At 36.8% G+C, this 23,172-nt stretch overlaps 1 protein-coding gene across 10 annotated transcripts in view; it reads right to left on the reverse strand.

Annotated features, from left to right (window-relative positions):
• Positions 1 to 23,172, reverse strand: part of TANK (TRAF family member associated NFKB activator) — a 94,696-nt gene that overhangs the window by 7,843 nt on the left and 63,681 nt on the right. For all 10 annotated transcript variants that reach the window (XR_004076502.2, XM_081814317.1, XM_031030822.2 and 7 more), the window contains 2 exons: positions 2,952 to 3,028; positions 2,212 to 2,327 (listed from right to left, as the gene is read on the reverse strand). Coding sequence is in view for 9 of the 10 variants with exons in the window: in XM_081814317.1 (XP_081670443.1) it covers positions 2,212 to 2,327; positions 2,952 to 3,028 (193 nt within the window). In the remaining variant the exon portion in view is untranslated. The remainder of the gene's footprint in view (positions 1 to 2,211; positions 2,328 to 2,951; positions 3,029 to 23,172) is intronic.

The raw sequence follows: 23,172 nt of genomic DNA on the forward strand, positions 1-23,172 counted from the left end.
AAAAAAATTTTAACGAGGTACATAAAAGTACTTGTCATCCTGACACTATACTGAGAAACATCATCAGGTGGAGCAAATTGCTTTTCTATTTTGTTTATTTCAAGAACACTTATTTTTGCAAGAAAAAAAAACAAAATGAGAAACATTTTTAGATTTCCAAATTTTAAGTACAGGCTGTCCATTTAGACTACTTCTTAGTTTAATTACCTTATATACTGACAAAAGAAAAAGATCTGATGGTTGTTGGTAACCTGCAATCCTATATTCTACTCTTGTGATACTCTCTCCTGAAATAGGACCCTCTTTTATGGACCAAATAATACTTTTTATGAAGCCACATTTGCTTTCAACATACATTTTACCTTTATCCCTTCTCAAGGCTATTGCCATTAAGTGAATGAGAAAAAAAAAAAAAGAAAAAGGAAATGTACAATTCTACTAACTCAGCAATTTTTCATGAATTATATGTTTATCTAAAAGTCAAATTTTCACAAAAAATAATACGGGGGCAATAATGCTAATTTCCAGCTGTATTAGGCAAATCACACTTGAAATGGTTTCTTTATATTTTCATTCAATGTAGTGTTCATCCTTAAAAAGTCTGAATAGTCACCTTTTTCCAAAATATTTTTATTTCTTTCCCTTTTTTGACCTACTACTACCAGAATAATACTTAATATTTTGGTTTTTGTTTGGACCCAGCAAAACTTCACTGCAGTCTGTGACACACAGATCTAAAATATTTCAAGAATAATGTTGTATTTATTGTTTGTGACACATTTAATATAAAACATAAAAATAACATTAGGAAGCAGTTTTAGTGGGGAAGAAACTGAAGTTAAACACTCAGTGTTCTAGTTGACAGATACATACTCAGATTTAGACCTGTGCAATTTAAAAATGGTCAAAGTATTAAGCCACTAATAATGGGGTAGGTTCCCTGTGTAACAATGAATACATCACCATTACAATGTTTTGATAAGATGCTGATGTTAAAAAAAATCATGTTTATGAATTTTACATACTACATATCTATAGCTAGTACATTTTAAATAAAAATTCTTTTACTTCAGAAGTACTTAGTGCCTTTAGCCTACACAAAAGATCAGTTTCTCATGAAAATGACAAAGATTCAGGTGAAAGAATTAGAGTTCTTTTTTGGGAGGTGGGAGGGAGGGAGGTGGATGGGAGGGAGGGGGAGAAATAAATTACGTCTTTCTACACAGATTGTTTTGTTTCTCTACCACATTGTGTACCTTTTCTGAAAATAAAATGGTAGTGGTATGCAAAAAGTGAATTTACACAATCAAATGATTTCTAAATAGCATAGATATAAGAGCTGTTAGAAATGGAAAGTGATCTTTAATTAAAGGGGTATTAGCACTGCTGCAACATCTTTCAGAGTGAAAACTGTAAATCACATCTCTTGGGAATTGTATGCAGAATATCTCAAATCACAAAGGTAAAGGAGAATTTATCATTTTAAATGATCAGTTTACCTTCCTTTTGTTTACAGAAGTGCTTGGTAGCCAGATTCAATCCCTGGTATTTTGCTATCATATGAGTGACGGAAGCAAACACCAGTCTGGGGTTTTAGGAAAGGGTAAAGGTTTTAAAAAACACACTGTAACACATGTGTAAAACAGATGTTCCTTTTAAGTCATATTTTATACTAAATTTGTACTTTCTATCTCCAACAGAACTGGCCTCACGAAATGTGAAATGTTTATTTCTTGAACCAAATCATAAAAATCCATAGTATTCAATCAACTTTCAAGCAGAAGTTAAAAATAAACCTGATGTTATAATTTTACTTAGCTCATATATAGTAGTACAGCTTCAAGGTTGCTTACTGACTTATAAATTAATGTTTAATTAAACCCCCAAATAGCAACTGAAAACTTTGAGAGAGATTTCCTATACTTGTTTTGTACTTTTTCCAAGGTGGAACTTCTCATTAAGATGATCAGTAATTACATCACTCAATTCACTCTATATAGTCCCACACACAATAAAGAGAGAAAAAAGCCAATCATTAGGTAATGTAATACAGTACAGAGCTTAGACAGCACTTACCCATTAAAAGTGGTGGGAGGCACAAATTGCAGATCCTTAGCACTTAATAAGCATTTAGAAATATTTTCACAATCAAAAAAGAAATAAATTTAAATCAGTCAAATTAATATTACCGTGTGTTAAATCAAACCTTACCAGTTGCAGGGGCTGGTACATTAAGTTTGCTTAAGTGATCTTTTTGTGCTTTTGCTAACATGCATATTCTATGAAATTCTTCTTTTAGATCCTGGAAAGTCTTCTCTATATAAGCCCTAAAAATAAATATTTTAAAATGTAAGGCTTTATCTTTAAATATTTTTTATCATTATTAAACTTAAATAGCACCATTTTATATACCACAAAATAATTACTGAAAGGTTAAACCTAAAAAAATTATTTTAAAATCCTAGAAAATGTCCCAAAGAACTACTCTAATGTCTGGAGAGCTAGGCACAAAGTCACAGAGTAAGCGATAAATTAAAAGTTCTAATACATACATGTAGCACAGACTAGCATATCTATTTGTTCATAAATCACACTTTTGCTGGCTGTCTCATTCTCACATTAGAAATTTCAATGTATTGATTCTGTAAACATCTTAAATAGAAGAAAATTAAATGTTCCTCACTTTACATTAAAATCTGTCCATATAAAATAATGTGGCCACAATACTTTGTCTATTAAGTATTAGAGCTTTAATTTAGTTTTTAGATCCATCTCTGCTATTCACTGTATGACTTACATATGTCATTTTAACATGGAGGAGCCTTGGGTTGGTCTCTTCTAGTTCTAAGCTGCTATTTTGTTACAAGTGCAAAATTTTAAAATATATGTCAATAAAAATATATTTCAGTATGTATGATTTTTAGAGTTGGCAAAAAAGGATATAGAACTACCTTTCATGGAATAAAGGAATGCCAAGACTCCCTGGTGAAGTTTCTTTTCTAGGAGAAGAAACCTCTTGTCTTCTTACCTTAAAGATACAAAATAATCACCACTTTAAATTGCTTCTAAACTCAAATGAGAATGGGTTAACAGAAAATACAATGGAATATTCATCTTCCTCATGGGAAAATAAATTTAGGTAGCATACAGATATACACAGATTTTTTTTTTCTTTAAATGAGATCAGGGAAAAAGGAAGATTAAGGTAGAAAAATAGGATGAAGACAAGAAGTATTTCTGGTAACTTCTGTAATTATTATTTCCAGTACTGACAATTCAAGAACTTTCCTCAAATTGAAGTATTGACTGAAATTGTTACTCTGATTATCAAGCACCTGGTATGACCAGCAACTAGGGGAAAAAAATACCTGTGTGTATGTGTATTTACTTCTTCCCCATTATTGGCCTATATGTTTAAATCAATGTCTTTGCATTTTGTTATAGATTCTTTGCTGAGGAATGCAGCTATATTTAGAGGAAGAAAGAAAACCAAGCTACAGCACCTTAGCATTTAACAAGTATTTTAAAGATAGCACAATGATGTATTTAAGCTACTTTCTGAAGCTAAGTTCTTGCCTTTCACTCCCACCCTGTGGCTTATTCTGGTATTACATTGATTCTGACACTTAAAAGTCAACATTAAAGAACATGTAATAAATCCACTGGTTGGTTTAGATTTTTAAAAAAATCTTTAATAATACCTAGAAAACTTTGTGTATCTTCTAAAGGCACAAACTGACAAATTCAAAGATTTGCACATGTCTTAATATTATACAATCATAAATTATAATTCTACCAAAATTTTATAGGTCTTATTTAAGTTCAAACTGAAACCATGGACATTCGTATTTAGAGACTTTTTAAGATTTAAGGTCATTGTAGCCATTATTAAAATGGATGATTTTACCTCATTGTTTCTTATCATCAGAGTATAACCCCTTTTAATTTTGCTTTTCAAAAAGTTCTTTCAGTTTCTTAGGAGTTTCATTTGTTAAGAAAAAGCCTTGATCCCAGTTTTTTTCTTTAAATTAGTATCTTCTTCAATTTATTCATTTTATTGCTCTACTTTTTTAGCTTTTTCTAAAGTGTTTGCTTAACATTTTTAAAATATTCCTTTAATTAGTAAAATAAAATCTCGGCAACCCAAACAATTTGTGATTTTATATATTATATGTTGTCAGACTGAGGTAAAATAAGTATCATTTGCTGCTGCACACTTTTTGTCTGGCAAACATTTAGGCCATGTCTTCTTCTGGATTCAAAGTGTTCTACTGAGCTTGCAAAGCAGTCACATCAGAAAACATTTTCACACTCAGTTTGTTTTTAAAAGCAGTAGACAAGATTTTTCTTTAGTGTTATGTGCAATTAAAACACTCAATGGATTTTAGTGTGGACTAGGAAGAACGGCAACATTTCAAAGATAGCCAACCATTCAGGATGCCCCAGATATAAAAGCAAACTTTTATTTTTTAAGATTTTATTTATTTATTTGACAGAGAGAGACACAGCGAGAGAGGGAACACAAGCAAGGGGGGTGGGAGAGGAAGCAGCAGGCTTCCCGCTGAGCAGGGAGACCAACGTGGGACTCGATCCCAGGACCCTGGGATCATGACCCAAGCTGAAGGCAGACGCTTAACTGACTGAGCCAGTCAGGCGCCCCGAAAGCAAACTTTTAAAAGATACTATATTAGGGGCACCTAGATGGCTCAGTCAGTTAAGCGTCTGCCTTCGGCTCGGGTCATGGTCCCAGGATCCTGGGATCGAGCCAGTATCGGGCTCTCTGCTCAGCGGGAAGCCTGCTTCTCCCTCTCTCACTCCCCCTGCTTGGGTTCCTGCTCTCACTATCTCTCTGTCAAATAAATAAATAAATAAAATCTTAAAAAAAAAGATACTATATTAAGGGGTGCCTAGCTGGCTTAGTCAGTAGAGCATGTGACTCTTGATCTTGGGGGTCATGAGTTCAAGCCCCATGTTGGGTAGAGAGTTTACTTAAAAAAATAATAATAAAAGATATTATATTAAATCTGTATCAACAAATCAGAGAAGAGGTAGTATTAAGAAAACAGAAACATTTGACAACTTAATGTTAAACAAATCATAAAATATGTGATTAAATGAAATGATTAATATCCTTTTAAAATTTACTACTAGAAATACTCAGTATGAAACAAAATTATTTTATTAGGAGCCAGAAAGAACCAAAAAGAAGTACAGTTGACCTTTGAACCATGTGGAGTTAGAAGAGCCAACCCCCGTGTATAAAATCCATGTATAATTTTTGACTCCCCAAAAAACTCAATTACCAATAGCTTACTATTGACCAGAAGCCTTACAGATAACATAAACACTCTATTAACACATATTTTGTATATTATATACTGTACTCTTACAATAAAGTAAGCTAGAGAAAATATTACAAAAATCATGAGGAAGAGAAAAACATTTACACTACTGTATCACAAAAAATCCACATAAAAGTAGACCCACTTAGTTCAAACCTGTGTTGTTCAAGGGTAAGCTGTGCTCTGTAATTTTAACCTAAAAATGAAGATATTTACAGAAAGTTTAGTAAAGACTATTCTAGTTTCCAAAGTACTGATTTGGGAATCAGTACCTGGAATGATTGCTTCTGATGTTAAAAGAACCCTTAAAAACAAAAGGGGTAGGGGTGGAGATAAGATGAAAGTGAAGGAAAAGGAAGGAAAAGAATGATAGACTTTTTATGGTTTGGCAAATAAGCTGTGTCAACCTACTTCTCTAACATTTAGATTTTTTTTTTTTTACAAGATTTTATTTATGTATTTATTTGAGACAGAGAGGCGGGAGGGGGGGAGCAGCAGGGAGAGGAAGAAGCAGACTCCCTGCTGAGCAGGGAGCCCATTGCAGGGCTCAATCCCAGGACCCCGGGGTCAGGACCTGAGCCGAAGGCAGATGCTTAACAGGCTGAGCCACCCAGGCACCCCTCTGACATTTAGATTTGATAACCAGTGTGGGTGAATTTATCTGGGAAAGATTCATCAGGTGTAACGGTAGGGGATAAAGGGAGTACTCTCTTATTGAGAAATTTCCATGAAGTATGTAAATTTAAGATCTTCAGCTTCTTTGGGATTAAGAACACAGCCCTGCTTACTATTATTTTTATTACTATTATTGAAGAAAAACATTACAATTGTACTAAGCAATACACTGTATCTTCTACCATTTACACCAAATAAATCTTGATACAGTTTGAATGAAAATTTTAGGTCTCCAGCATCCAAGAAAAAATTTCAAAAGGGACCTTTTAACATGTTTGTTCAACAAATGACAAAAATGGCAAGCAGTTCTCTGACATTGGGAAGCAAGGTTTATCTAGAATGGGTATAGCATGTCAATGCTATTTTCCATTGTAGCTATCTGACACAACTTCCTGAAAACAATCATATTTTTCAAAGGATGTAGAATTAGTGTAGTCAATGGCAACTCTAACACCTTTCCCAGAAACTCAAGACTTGCTTTTCAATGCTAAATTACTTAATAAAGACTATGCAGTTTGTGGAACATCCCAGACAGTAAGTAAACATTAAAAGAGATAACTTGTATTTTTCTTTCTATTCTCAACTATTCTCCAAGCAGACCCTGCACTGCAAGAAGCTGAAGTTACTGCAACTTCAAATAAGAAAGCAAGGGAACTTTGAACGTTGTATTTTAGGAGACTTTAAACGTTAAATCATTCAACAAATGAGTTTATTTTGAGGTACTAAAACTTAAAATACTTAACATTATAAACTGTTCCAAGTACTAGTTTGGAAATGCCGAACTTGTGGAATGAATACTGAAATAAGAGCTTTACACGTCGTACTTTTCATTTACACTTCACTATGGCGCTGGATAAGTCATTCAACTAAATCATTAAGATAAACCCATTTAAAACAGTTGAAAGATGTTGTGAAATGATTCCTTAAATTGCCTCTTATGTGAATTGGGAGAATTTTGTTTTAGTGTAAATCAGTTTAAGTTTCTCATAGATGGGTATCATAAAAAATATATGTTCCAGGGCCAGTTGACTATGCAATGATATTTAAGGAGGGAAAAGAAAAAGTGGCTAATATTTTTGTTAGTCCCAAACCAGATTTATTCTTTATGCAAAGATAATGGAAATCTTTTTCTGTGTGTACGTTGGGAGTCCAGGATGTTAGATATCAACATCTTAAAGAAAGAAATGTAGGCTTTCCCCAATGCTTGCCTTTTTTTTATATTTAGCACTAAAAGTGAAAGTATTTTATTCCTTTTATAAACCAATTTGAAAAATAACTCAGAATACCAAAATATGAATTCAACCTAAGTGTCCATAATTTGATGAATGCATATAGAAAATGTGGTGTATATAAATATACAATGGGATATTGTACAGTTGACCCTTGAACAACATTGGTTTTGAACTGTGCAGGTCCACTTCTATGCAGATTTTTTTCAGTAAATACAGTACAGTACTGTAAATGTATTTTCCTTATGATTTTCTTAATATTTTATTTTCTATAGCTTATTTTACTGTAAGAATACAGTATATAGTACGTATAACATACAAAATATGTGTTAGTCGACTGTGTTATCATAAGGCTTCTGATCAATAGTAGGCTACTAGTAGTTCTATGTTTTGGGGGAGTCAAAAGTTCTATATAGATTTTCAACTATGTGGGGAGTCAGTGTCCCTAACTAACTACATATACACACACACACACGATGAATATATCAACCTTAAAAAAAAGAAAGGAAAGCATGTCATTTAAGACAACATGGATGTGGAGAACATCATCCTAATGTGAAATAAGGCAGGCACAGAAAGAAAAATATTGCATGATTTCACTTTTATGTGGACTCTAAAGAAGCCAAAATCATAGAAGTAGAGAGTAGAAGAGTAGAATGATGGTCGCCAGGGTTTGGGGATGGGGTGGGAAAAATGGGGGTGGGATGTTGGTCAAAGAATACAAAGTTTCAGTTATGCAGGATGAGTAAGTTCTGAAGATCTCATGTATAGCATGGTGATTATAGTTAACACTACCATATTGTATACTTGAAATTTGCTAAAAGAGTAAATCCTAAATGTATTCATCACAATGAAAAAGAAAGATAAGTATGTAAAGTGATGCATATGTTAATTGGCTTGACTGTGGTAATCATTTCTTAATGTATACATGTATCAAAACATCATGTTGGGGGTACCTGGGTGGCTCAGAAGGTTAAGTGTCTGACTCTTTTTTTTTTTTTTAAAGATTTTATTTATTTATTTGAGAGAGAGAATGAGAGAGAGAGAGCATGAGAGAGGGGAGGGTCAGAGGGAGAAGGAGACTCCCTGCCGAGCAGGGAGCCCGATGCGGGACTCGATCCTGGGACTCCAGGATCATGACCTGAGCCGAAGGCAGTCGCTTAACCAACTGAGCCACCCAGGCGCCCAAGTGTCTGACTCTTGACTTCGGCTCAGGTCATGATCTCAGGGTCATGAGACTGAGCCCCACCAGGGATTCTGCTTGAAATTCTCTCTCCTCCTCTCCCTCTGCCTCTCCCAGCCCCTCAAATAAATCTTAAAAAAAAAAGCACATCATATTGTACACTGAACATATATACATTTTCTATTTGTTAATTATACCTCCATAAAGGTGGGGGAAATGCAATAATATTCAAATTCTAAATCATGTCTTTTAAAAATTTTAAGCAACTGAGGTTAGACAATTAAACGTTATGAAACTTTTAAAGATAATACTACATTCGTTAATGCAATGTATACTCTCTTATATGGAATTTAAACTTTAAAAGGCTAACATTGTGAATAAAGGTGGTAAGTCTGCAATGACACATTATGAACTACAGCAATGACTATCATTCTATTCCAGTGTTCCTATCCAAGATTCCCTCTAAAATTTAGCTGATGCAAAAGGAGTATTTATTTTTATGTGGCTCAGGCAACTGACCGTAATAAATGTATGATTTTGTTTCTGGGTGAGGCTTAGTAGAATTATGCCTTTTTTAAAAAAGTAGAATAACGATTTTATTTATTTTTTAAAGATTTTATTTATTTGAGAGAGCGAGAGAGAGCTAGAGTGTGGGGCAGGGGCAAAGAGAGAGGGAGAAGCCAACTCCCCGCTGAGCAGGGAGTCCCACTCAGGGCTCCATCCCAGGACCCCAAGGTTATGACCTGAACTGAAGGCAGACGCTTAACCGACTAAGCCACTCAGGCGCCCCTAGAATTATGCTTTTATTTATTTTTTTTTTAATTTTTTTTTTTTTTAAAGATTTTATTTATTTATGTGACACAGAGAGACACAGCGAGAGAGGGAACACAAGCAGGGGGAGTGGGAGGGGGAAAAGCAGGCTTCCCGCGGAGCAGGGAGCCCGATGTGGGGCTCGATCCCAGGACGCTGGGATCATGACCTGAGCAGAAGGCAGACGCTTAACGACTGAGCCACCCAGGCGCCCCTAGAATTATGCTTTTAAAACAGAGAACTATGCTCTTACTTGGAACAATGAAATCCAAGAAATAAACCAAGGTGAGATAAGGATAGATTGGTAAAGGAAATAGAAACTGTGGAACAGTTATAAATACTAGCTTGATAAAATTTTCTCAGAAAAAGGAGAAACAGGAGTGCCTGGGTGGCTCAGCCAGTTAAGTGTCTACCTTTGGCTCAGGTCATGATCCCAGGGTCCTGGGATGGAGCCCTGCATCAAACCTCCCTGCTCAGCAGGGTGTCTGCTTCTCCCTCTGCCCCTCCCACCGTTCATGCATGTGCTCGCGCACTTTCTCCCTGAAATAAAATCTAAAAAAAAAAAAAAAAAAAAAAAAAGGAAAAAGGAGAAATAAATGACCAGTGGAAAAACAATTTGAAAACAAGAATTCACTTATCACTTAGATTATTAAAACTAAGAATGAAATGTTAAAGGAGAAACTGAAGTTGAATATTTTCTTACTAGTTTTAGATATATTGAGATAAAGACGTTATGGTAAAGTCAAGCACCGAATATGGCTAAAGTAGGGAGAAAGTGAGAATAGGGCTGAGCCAAGGAAGAGATTAAGGTGGAAAGAGAAGGAAAAAAAAAAAAAGAGTTACAAAAAAGAGATCTGATGAAAAGTTTAAGGACAAAAGGCAAATTAAAAAATACAAGAAAACTGTATTTATAAGAATTTATGGCTGTGTGAAATCTACGGTTCTCTCACCCTCATTAATATTACTGAAAATCTAGCAAAGCAAGAGGAACACAAATCCTACAAGTCTTGTCTGTTTGGCATGACACAGTGTGCCAGGCAAACCCACTGCCAGTGCAGCAACAATTTCAAGGCAAAATGGGATCCATTCCAGAGTTCTGAAGGAAGTAGCAAGAAAATAAACAATATACAGATAAAATTAAATACCCCAATTACTTCCAAGTTCATCACAGGGTTCTGGTTTAATGTAAATCCCAAAAAATCACTATCAATGCTACAATAAAACATTCTTTAAAAAAAAGTTAAAGGGGTGCCTGGGTGGCTCAGTTGTTAAGCGTCTGCCTTCGGCTCAGGTCCTGATCCCAGGGTCCCACATCGGGCTCCCTGCTCAGCGGGAAGCCTGCTTCTCCCTCTCCCACTCCCCCTGCTTGTGTTCCCTCTCTCACTGTGTCTCTCTCTGTCAAATAAATGAAAATCTTAAAAAAAAAAAATTAAAAAAAGTTAAAATCCTTTACCAGTACTGTCACAATGACTGTAATTTCAATTCTATTAAGTTAATTTGAAGTAGAGCAAGATTAATACTTTGTCTTTTGAATCTTCACTGTACATTAGGTTTCTTTTTCACATCTTTCTGAATTTGTTTTCTTAATAAGAAGAAATATTGAACTGTGGGGATGCCTCTTTATGCAAAATAGAAAATGAATACCTTAAATGACCAATTTAAAAAGGTAAGGTTTCCCATAACTCCCCCAACCCCTTCTCCAAACACTAGATTTAAAACGAACTGACTTGGGAAAATCCTTTTTATTAACCACAAATTCTATGTTATACCATTACCGCATTAAACTGAAAATGTCTTCATGAAAATAGCTGTTATTTAAGCAATTTGCATATATTAACTTAATCCACATAACCTTGTGAATTAGGTACTTTGATTTTTTTTTTAAGATTTTATTTATTTGAGAGAGAGCAAGAGAGAGCAGGAGCAGAGGGAGGGGCAGAGGGAGAGGTAGAAGCAGACTCCTCGCTGAGCAGGGAGCCTGATGTGGGGCTCGATCCCAGGACCCTGGGAACATGACCTGAGCTGAAGGCAGACGCTTAACTGACTGAGCCACCCAGGCGCCCGTAGGTACTTTGATTTTAAAGTCTGCTATAGTAAATAAGGCTCTGAAGAGGTCCAATAATTTGCCTACAGTCCAGCAGGTGGAGTAGCTGCAATTGAAACCCCGGCCTCATCAATCGAGGCTCTTAACTTCGCAAGTATAGGGCCTGGCTGCCAGGGGAGCTCAGTAGTAGTTATCTAGCATGGTGAGGTAGATACAGAACGGTAACATTTACACATCGCACCAATGCAAACTAATTTTAAGATTCTAAAACCCATCATACAACAAATACATTTCTCACTGAGAAGCAGTGATAAGCCAAGTTTTGATGTTTAAATTTTGCCTGGGAAAAAACCTTTGGTATGAACTTTTTCTGTGCTCAAGAATGTCCAAGTAGAAATTTACATTAGAAAATAACCTAGATAGATTTACTCAAGTTCTGCCAAACCATGGTTGTTCACTTGCTGAAAGAAGCAATCTGGCAATAGTTTTTTTTTTAATTATGACTCCAAGTTTTTAATTCATGTGCAGGATATATGCTTGAACAGTGACCATCTATACATTTACTTCTGTTTCTTAGAATCCATATGCAAACTGCCAAAGTGTACACAATCATACAACATATAGCATTTTAGGAAATCATTTGGACTAAAGAAAACACCTGTATTCCTGGCATTAAATTTTATATGCTATTTCTCCCTCCTTCACCACCACAATAGTTTCTTAACCAAAACTTCAGAGAGTTTATTTCTCAAACTTACTATTAGAAGTTAACCATTTGACAAAGCATGACAATGGAGAGTATCTTGTTACTTCCATCTTCTCAAAACCTCAATTCTCTTCCTGCCCCCCTATCTCCTAATAGAGGACTGGGCATAGTTATGGTAGCTGATTTAAAACCCTTGTCTAACAATTTCACTATCTAGCTCCACTCAGGGTTGGTGTGTTCCCTTGAAACTGGGTCACAATTGACTCTCCATGTATTGAATAACTTTGGGCTGTACCCTGAACATTGTGAATATGTTGTGGAGACATTATACTACATGGTGCCAAGGGTGGTAATGTTTTTGCAGGCCATTAACTTGGTGAGGCTCAGACTCCAAACTGTCACTCCTTTCCTTTGAAGGGCAGTTCATATTTCGGTTCAGCCCCATAAGCCTTAGCTGCAAACTGCTTCCTATTTGCCCCTGCACATCCATGGCCTCAGGGGACAGCCAGAGACTTGGGCTGAGTCTAAACACAGAACTTATGGTTCTCCTTCCTTCTCTGGCTCTCTCCTCTCTGGGGCTCTTTCCCTCTCTCTGGTGACCATGCTTATTCTGTGTTCATTCTCCTTCCTGATTCTTCCAGCCAGAATGATGGTGGGCTTTCTATTGGGAATTTCAGCCACTGCAACTATGACCACTCTCAGGACAAACCTACAGAAAACTGGGAATTTACTCTGAGCTGATTATTTTCTCCACACTTGACTCCTTTCTAAAATATGCAAAGTTCAGTGTCCAGTTCCTCAGGGAGTTACTCTTGTGTATGTTGCCAGAGTTAATACTGTTACTTGTAGAGAACTGGTTAGGTACTTATTTTCTATACAGAAGCTCCAACTCCCAAACTCAGGGTTGTTTGTTTGTCTGTTTGTTTTAATCCCTTCATTCTTCTGAACTTCCACCATAATTTTCCAAAAAAGTCTTAATCACCAATCCACTGGCTTTTCCTAAAGTTCTCATTCTGTTCACTGCTCATTTAACAGGATTCACACTACTGACCATATCCTCCTCCCTGAAACATTTTTTTTTTTGGCTACCAGTATAACATATTTAGGTCTTCTTAAGTTTTGGTATTTTCATTGCCCCCTGACCAGGGCCATACATGTGGCCTTATTCTCTAAGGTTCAGACATGGGTACACTGTTCTCTCATTATATACTTTCCTTATCATTCATTCTCATATCAAATCTATTGAGTTTTCATTTTCTAGTCTATATTTTCAGGCCTCCCTTCTCTCTTGATAACCACTCTCATCTCTTTTGATCCAATACCTTTTCACTTGTTCTGTTGTCTGCTGTCGACCAAGTTTTAAAACATAACCTAATTACCTTTTCTTCAAATATGGTTCATATTTCTAACCTTCATTTTCCTTTTTTAATATAAGGATGTTCTCCGTAGCATCAAAGAATCTTAGGGTAAGATAGAACCTTAAAGAAAGTGAGATTAGGCTTTCCTGGAACGGTAAAATCCAAAACAAAAATGTGGGTCTGACAAAGGGCAATAAAATGCCAAGATCTATTATCTTCTTCATGTCAAAAATAAATAGAAAAAAAGTAGGAAGGAGAGAGTTTTAGATTCAGCTTTGGAAAAAAGTTATCACTCTGTCCTCAGGACAAGAGGAGAAGAGAATGTTTAATCAGCTGCAGCAAGAAGCAAGACTTACTGGAGCTATATGGCCATCCAGCAGAAGTAAATTCCAGATGACATATTCAGGGAATACGGACCAGTCAGTGAGCCCCTGCAACATTATGTGGATGCAATGTAGAGGGAGACATACTGTTCTTAATGTTAAATATTGAAGAGCAACTAGGGGTAGAAATAATGTGCGTACACCCACCTGATATGGAATTACTTAGGTGAAAACTAAGTTGGAATACAAAAATCACAATACCACTGCTGGTAAACAAAATGGGAGAGAGAAAACAAAAGATGTCCAACTTGGATAGAAAAAAATCTTTCAGAGAAAAACTCAGGTTTCACAACATAGCAAGACTGCTTAAGTATAACATACTAGGTGCAAATGAAAAATTAGGTGAGCCTTCCCTGCCTCTCCCCCACCAAATTCTAGAAATATCTTTAAGGAGACTGGTTAAATGAAGCTAAGTGGTTGTCTTACTGTTGATTTCAGATCCCATAAACACATTCTTATGCCTTGAAAACAAATTATAAGAGTATACAGTATGCAGCATTTTAGAGGTCTGCAGTTCTGTGGATACCCCAGGAAATGTATCAGGTACCATACTATCTTTAACAGATTACAATCAAAATTCAGTTTGTTCTAGACTTTATATAGTAGGTATAGAGAAGTAACTGGGAGCAATATATAGGTATCATGATTTAAAGTATAAAGATGTAGCTCTCTGGGCTCAGATGTAGTTTGTGGTGACATGGCTTAAACACACCAAGGTTGGAATCACTGGTAAATACAGGATCTGTTCTGGTGCCCTCTCGGGAAAATGGTGAAGACTGAAATAAGCCAGCATGCCAAGTATACCTGCTCCTTCTGTGGCAAAACCAACATGAAAAGATGAGCTGTGGGGATCTGGCCTTGTAGTTCCTGCATGAAAACAGTGGCGCCTGGACCTACAACACCGCTTCTGCCACCACAGTAAAGTCTGCCGACTGAAGGAGTTGAAAGACCAGCAGGAGGCTCCACTATTTGAAACACTGTTAGCCTATAATAAATGGGTTAATTTATACAACGACAAAATAAAGGATAAAGATGTAGAACAATTAATTACTTAATAAATGCCAAAAGGACTGATGAACAAGCAATATGACTTATATGCATAAAGGTTCCTGAGATGTTATTCTTAGAGCATAACATTATTTCAATAGAAGGAAAAGTAAGTAACTTACTGAGAAAAAGGTATTTTTCTAACAGAAAATTATAATCTGGTAAAAACTGGTTCTCAAAATACGGCTTAGTATCCCTGGGGTCTTGAGATCCTTTCAAGGGATCCACTTTTGGGAGAGAAATCTACATGGGCCCTGAATGTCCCTGCACATTTTTGCTGTGTATGACAGAATACAAGGCTCTGATTGTTCTTTACCTGGGATATTTCTCAGGATCGTGTTTGCAGGGGGCAAACCTGAAAGATAATGTCTCTCTTGGACAAGGAGCAGGCTGCTGACTGCTTGCTATAAAATGATAGATCTCCCAAGCTCAGTGTTTCTCACCTTTAATGCAACCTACTGCATATGCAGGCATCCATCTCAGTCTTATTGTGTTACCATTCCCCATCCCCAGGAGGGACCAAAGCAAATAATAATGCTCTTGCTTGCTGTGCTGTGTATAATAAAGATTTTTTTCTCTGATTCAAGAGTTTTGTTTCTTCTTACAGCATCCCTGAAGCAGTAACCGGCTAACTTATTAGCTTCTAAGTAGGGTAAAATCAAATCACTGACCCTGAAATCCAGGGGGGTCCCCTATTATTACAATACTATTAGATGTTATTTGCCTTTTTTACTCTGTTGGCATTTATACTGATGATGCAAAAACAATGGTGAGTGAAAACTGCTGGCACCTGAGTATAATCAAGGCCATGGTACCAAACTGGAGTCACACTGTTAATGCCACACATCTAGTGAAAAAAGGATCCCTGGGGGGTCCTAAGCTATCTCCTTGATGAGACAGTAAAAATTATTAATTTTATTAAATTTTGATTCCAAGTTAACAGCTTTTAAATATTGTGTGAGACAAAATAGGAAATACACATAAAAGACTTCTGTTTCATACCAAAGTACAAGGGTTATCTTGGGGGAAAGCACTGGTTCAACTGTTTGAGTTGCAGGCTGAATTAGTCACTTTTTTTTTTTTTTAAGATTTTATTTATTTATTTGACAGAAAGAGACACAGCGAGAGAGGGAACACAAGCAGGGGGAGTGGGAGAGGGAAAAGCAGGATCCCCACTGAGCAGGGAGCCCGATGCGGGGCTCAATGCAGGGCTCAATGCGGGGCTCACTGCGGGGCTCACTGCGGGGCTCAATCCCAACACCCTAGGATCAAGACCTGAGCCAAAGGCAGACACTTAACAACTGAGCCACCCAGGCACCCCGAGAACTAGTCACTTTTTTAATGGAACACCATTTTCACTTGAAAGAATGACTGACATGCAAGCTATGGTTATTCAGATGTTCTCAAAAGCAAATGAAGTTAGCCTCTCAGTTTAAGGAAAACAACTGAAAAGATCTGTTGTCCATGAAAAAAATTTAAGTTTTCAAGTGAAAATTAAAAGCTTAGGGAAGGGGCGCCTGGGTGGCTCAGTGGTTAAGCGTCTGCCTTCGTCTCAGGTCATGATCCCAGGGCCCTGGGATTGAGCCCCACATCGCATCAGGCTCCCTGCTCAGCGGGAAGCCTGCTTCTCCCTCTCCCACTCCCCCTGCTTGTGTTCCCTCTCTCCCTGTCTCTCTGTCAAATAAATAAATAAAAACAAAAAACAGCAATTAAAACAAAACAAAAAACACAAAAGCTTAGGGAATGTTACCTGTTACAGTAAGCTTGACAACTGCCCAATCCTTAAAAGACTTTTATGATGAGATCAGTATGATGTTAGATGTGATTTTTAAATATTTTATCATAAGTAAATATTTGCAAGATCTGCACTGCTCAGTGAATCAAATTTTCTTTTTTTAAAAAGATTTTATTTATTTATTTGACAGAGAGAGACACAGCGAGAGAGGGAACACAGGCAGGGGGAGCGAGAGAGGTAGAAGCAGGCTTTCCGTGGAGCAGGGAGCCCGATGTGGGACTCGATCCCAGGACGCTGGGATCATGACCTGAGCAGAAGGCAGACGCTTAACGACTGAGCCACCCAGGCGCCGAACCAATATTTTCCAAATAACCAATTCACGATGCTACAAAATCATATAGGTAAAAGATCTAAAGTACAAGATGGACCACTGACTTTTAATACAGTAGAAAAGTTCATTGGTTTCAGCTTTTATATTGCAATTAACACTTAAGAGACTACTACTTACTGAATTTTGGTATGGTATCAAAAGAGAAGAGCCACAATTTCTAAAAAGGTTATTAAAATATTCTTCCCTTTCCCAACTGCGTATCTGGATGAAACTAGATTCCATATAATTCAACCAAAAAACAACACAACAGATCACAATAGACCAAATGTGGAAGCATTTCATAACATTGAGAAACAAATGTCTTCAAAACAGATTTTGAGATTTTTAGGATGACAGATTATAAGAGAAACTAGATTGTTTTGCGAGGCTAGTCCTAACCTACTGAGGCTGAGAGAACAGACTTTCATGATTGGGTCAAGAGAAATCAGGGCTGAACAGAATATACTAACTCTGTTTTGTGGCATCTGGAAAAGAGTAGAAAAAAGAAAAATGGGAAATGTGAGGAAGGGGCTTAAAAGGGGGAAGTAACGGGAGAAAAGTCATCACTAGAAATAATCAAATTTGCTTAGAAGCCCAGGTAGAAAACTTAAAAAGTGATATGCCACTTCTCATTTTTTTTCTTCTCTCAAAAATTATTTCCAGTATTATAAAAACAAAAATCCTAAAATAATGTATTGAATTAAAAAACAGAGGCCCAGAATAGGAAAGGGCTAGGCTGGATTAATAATTCAGATTTGGAAGGGTGCCTGGGTGGCTCAGTCAGTTAAGCATCCAACTCTTGATTTTGGCTTGGGTCATGATCTCAGGTTTGTGGGATGGAGCTCCACGCTCAGCAGGGAGTCTGCCTGAGATTCTCTCTTGCCTTCTCCCTCTGCCCCTCCCTGCTGTGCACTCTCTCTAAAATAATAAATGAATAAATCTTAAAAAAAATTCAGATTTGGAAACAATCAAAATTTCTGCAATAGAAATTTCAAAGTAAATATTAAAATGCTTTGAATATCAACATATATTTTTTTGTTTCTTAAGTCTGTAATGTATTTATTATGACACTTTGGAAAAAACTCTGAACTTTAATGAATGAACTGGTTGAAGATAATTTTTCTTCCTTCTAATTATTATTCTACCAGAGGGTCTATAAACAAAGACCAGTCTCCAAAGAAGAGTAATACAGAAGTGTTATACATTAAAAGAAGGTATATTCAATCTAGTTTCTAGAAACAAAACTAGGGGGAATAGGACATTTGCTCTGACTGAGAAGACAGGGTAGGGTGCTCACACACATTTTCTCCAAGCCTACAGAAGCCCCAGCTTAGGCTGCCATGTGCCTTTGTATAAATGGTACAATCACTACTTTTATCTAATAAAAAGATGATGAAAAGAGAGAATTGATCATTAAAAGAATACAGTAACTCTTGGGGCGCCTGGGTGGCTCAGTCGTTAAGCGTCTGCCTTCGGCTCAGGTCGTGATCCCAGGGTCCTGGGATCGAGTCCCACATCGGGCTCCTTGCTCAGCACAGAGCCTGCCTCTCCCTCTGCCTGCCTGCCACTCCCCCTGCTTATGCTCTCTCTCTCTCTCTCTCACTCTCTCTGTGTCAAATAAATAAATAAAATCTTTAAAAAAAAAAAAGAATACAGTAACTCTTTTTTTAACGAAGTTGAGTAATATAAGCAAATTTATTTCAAGTTCCTCTCTTAGAAAAGGTACTATGTATTTAGATGATGTAAACCACATTTGATTTTGCCACAGAAATCATTTGATAGTTACATATCTTGACTAACGGTCTAATTTCTAACTTTCATTCAAATGATGAAAAACATATTTATCATACACTTGTATATGACAATCTATTTTTAATAAGCATGTAGATTTATTTATTTTAAATCAGTTCAGTACATGATACAGATTGGTCTTGCAGTTTTTAATTAAAATAGAAGTTTCTAAATACAGCAGTGTCTGCTCAAGCAACAAATATCTGTAAGGTAAAATAGGTGGTTTTGTTGTTGTTGTTGTTGTTGTTGTTGTTGTTTTTAGGTAGGCTCCAAAACTAGCGTGGACCCCAACATGGGGCTTGAACTCACGACCCTGAGATCGAGACCTGAGCTGAGATCAAGACCTGAGCTGAGATCAAGAGTCAGATGCTTAACCAACTGAGGCACCCAGGTGCCTCAAAATAAGGTATTTTGATAGAACTGTATCCACATGAATAAGAGAAAAAGGAAATCTGGAAAGGTTTCTGTATACCTTCTAGCTAAAAAAACAACACCCCAAGTTATTAATGGCTCCAGATACTAAAATGCTGAAGGAAGGGGGGAAAAGGCTGTGAGTTCTGTTTTAAGAGTTCTTCCTGCAAAACCTAACTGGTTTCATATTATGGTTTTGTTGTTAGAGCAGTATTTAAAATTATAGATGGGAGGCTTTATCAGCTACATTTTCACAAAAATTGCTGTTATGTATTAACGTGTGTCAAGGTATTCATAATAACAATAGTCTACTATAAAGCTTTCATAATGAATATAAAACCAGGTACTTGGACAATATACAGCAACTTGACAAATAAATATAGTTTAAGAGACTTGCAATAGAAAAAGTGAGAAGCTACAGGGGGCCTAAACTCAGAGAGAGAGATCCCAAAGTGGGAACTGCATCTGAAATCCAGTGTATCTGACAAATGAACAGTTCAAGGATGGGGATGCCATCCAAGACACAGACTTGTGAGGCTAGGATTTTATAAGTTACAGAAGTCCAGAAAGTAAAGCGGGGTTAAAGTTCATACTCTGCCTGCTGAAACTGTCATACATAACAACTGGAGGAACACACCAATGCCTCTCACTGAAGGACCATCTATAAAGTAACAAAATGGTAGGGAGCATTCTGTCTTCTGAAGCCATGATTATGTCATTTTAAAAAGGTTATAGTAAATGAAATGCTCTTTCAAACCCCCAGTTTTAGCTTTCAGTTAGTTAGTTAGTTAATTTATGTATGTATGTATGTATATACGGATGTATCTATGTATGTAATCTCTGCACCCAACATGGGGCTTGAACTCATGACCCCCAAATCAAGGGTCACATGCTCTACTGAGTCAGCCAGGCACCCCAGCTTTAAAGTTTATATGATGTTCTCCAAAGTAGCCTACAGTAATAATTTTGGTTCTTGCCTAGAAATTATTCTTTTTCCATTAAAATCTTGTAGAAAATTTACATATCTGTGCACATATTACCAAAATATAGGCATGTAAGAATATGTTTTCTTTTCTCTACTTGAACTAAATGTTGAGTCCCTGGCTCAAGCCTACCTTCAGCTCACCAGGAATTTTTTTTTTAAATTAAGGTCCTACATGTTTTATCTGTACCATAAAATTATGAGTGTTTCAGTTTATCATATAATTAAGGCTTCACATTGTCTTATAAGGTTTGCTAATTGCTTTGGGTCTCCAAATCCTTGTTTCTCCAACCAGATTATATAGCTCCTTAAAGGAGATGGATCTTGTCATCCTCTTTTTTTGTATTCTTGTCACTGACTAGCAAGACAGGGCAAATAGAAGGAGTTCAAATACTTCTTGTCTAAGTGACTGACAAGTGAATTTTTAAGACATCAGCTTTCTTCAGACATGTCAGAGCCTCTGTATATACTAGAATTGCCAGGTACAGCACATCTTATTTCCTTAATATTAGCACTGATGGCAGCTCCACAGCTGCATCACTGTTTTACTCTTCTAAACCCACAAAATCTTTGCTGCGCCTCAAAGCTACCATATATCTGCTGATCTAATCATAATGATAGCTACATTAGAAATGTGCCAACTGTCTAACCGGCATCTTTCAGTAACAAGTGCATTCTTTGTTCTTTTATACTTTTGCTTGACACATATAAATCAGATGAAAAAAGACACGTGTAAAGAATAAACTAGAAATATACACAGAAAATCAGAAATAAAGCAAAGATCAGCTCTTTGGACACATAAACACATGAGCTCTATTTAAATAAATAGAAGTTCAAATAAACTCACACTATACTTTGTATCCTGAATCCTAGACTCTGAAATGACTTTACAACAGTCAATAATGTTAGTTTTGTTTATTAAATCAAGACTTTAAGCCAGAGGGCAGGGGCAGTATTTCTTTGTTCTTCTAGTGGCTTGCCGTGTCAGGTACACTCAGCAGTTCAGTTAATGAATGAGTGAAGAAAATTTACCAATATCACCAAATTCTTCTATGTATTCTATATTATTGCTCTCTACATATTTTCTGGCATCCAAACACTCTATCTAGACTTTTGTGTAACTTCCACAAAAACAAAAAGTAGGACAGAAAGATGAGGGCAAACAATTTTTGTCAAACCCTAGGCAGCTATAGTATTTAGTTTGGCAACTGAAGTGCTTCCCAGAAGCAGTATTATAAAAATCTCTTATTTCCAAGATCTTAAAAATGACCAGTATATTACAATCCTGGCTTTTAAAAAAGTAAATTAAACAAAACCAATTTATATTTACATTAAGAAACACAATTTGTTATTTAAATAACTGCTTTCATAAGTTACTACGTCTGACAATGGTGTTCTACAAATAAGAGAGAGTAGTTTTGTGAAGAATAAGTAGGTCTATTTTTGTGTTATTTAATTTTGTAAATATTTTCAATTTTTAAAATTGGCTATAAGAAAAGAGTAACAACAGGCAACAGTTTCTTGGTTCTCTAAAACACTGCTCAGCTATTCTCTGGAAAGTCTACATTCATGTTAGAATTTTTGAAATTGTTCTTAAGAGGAGAAGCTATGATATTTTTTTCTTCTGAGATTAACAGTGATAGGATGCAGGAAGTTGAATTTACTATTGAATTCTGCCAAGATCCTCTACTTTTCACTAGTATTTATCATATAAATTAAACATTACACCCTATACCCCTGATCTTTGGTACCTTCTGCTGTATACCACAGTCTACAAATCCCATGATACTTTAAAAATACATCTACAAAATCTCTGGTACTCTTCAAGAAGAGGAGCTTATTTCCTTGCCTCTGGGGCACCTCGTAACTTATTTCTAATGAGCAGAATAAAGTGGAAGTGAAGGTATGTGATTTTTAGAGACTAGGTCATATAAAGCACTGTGGCTTCCTCCTTGCTCTCTCTCTTGGATCTCGTATGTTCTTACTTTGAGTAAGTAATTGGCCAGGTTGTGAGGAAAGGCCCACATGGAAGTCTCCTGCCAACAGTCATGTCAGTGAGCCATCCTGGAAGTGGGTCCTCCAACCACACCAACCCTTTAGATGACTGAAGCCCTTGCCCATGTCCTCACTTTAATCACATGAGATCTTGAACCAGAACCATTTAGCTAAGTGACTCCCATATTTCTGACCCACAGGCACTGAGATAATAAATATTTGTTGTTTTAAGCTGTTAAGTTTGGGGGTAAAATTTGGGGTACTTTATTGTATGATGGATGATGCAATGACCCCTCTGCCAAAATATCTTGTCAAGAAAGACTGTGGAAACTATGGTGGTGTACAAGTGCAACTCAGGGGAGCCTGGGTGGCTCAGTTGGATAAGCGTCTAACTCCTGATTTTGGCTAGGGTTGTGATCTCAGAGTGTGGGATTAAGCCCTGTGTTGGGCTCCGCACTGGGCATGGAGCCTGCTTGGGGTTCTCTCCCTCCCTCTGCTCACCTCCCCACCCCCAGCCAATAAAAATAAGAAGTGAAACTCAGGTTTTCCATTAAACTGAGTACTTTTCCCCTAATGCCTCTAAACTATAAGCAGAGTACTAAGGGTCATCCAATTATACAAGCTCTGCTGTCTTGACTTTTTTTTTTTTTAAGATTTATTTTTAGAGAGCACACGCATGTTCGTGTGCACCGGGGTGGGGGGTGCAGTGGGAAGGGGCATAGGGGGGAAAGAGAGACAATCTCAAGCCGACTCCCCACTAAGCGTAGAGCCCAATGCAGGGCTTGATCTCACGACCCTGAGATCATGACCTGAGCCAAAATCAAGAGCTGGACACTTAACTGACTGAGCCGCCCAGGCACCCCTTGACTTCTTTAAGTCCTTTTAGAAGTCAAAGGACTCTTGCATGCTCTGTGTAGGAATACCATGAATAGAGGTTGAACTACAAATTTCATGTTTCTCAAATAAAATTTTCTAAAAGCTTCTTTCCCCTCAATATACCCTTTTCCTCTATTGTCTCATTTTCCAAGGCACTCAAAGTTGGCATTTGCCATGTCAATGGGTCTTTCCCCTGTCAAATATCCTAACCAAATCCTAAACAAAACAGTCTAAA

This window comes from Leptonychotes weddellii, chromosome 3 (genome assembly GCF_054177405.1).
Source record: "Leptonychotes weddellii isolate Sample4059 chromosome 3, ASM5417740v2, whole genome shotgun sequence".
Taxonomy (NCBI): domain Eukaryota; kingdom Metazoa; phylum Chordata; class Mammalia; order Carnivora; family Phocidae; genus Leptonychotes; species Leptonychotes weddellii.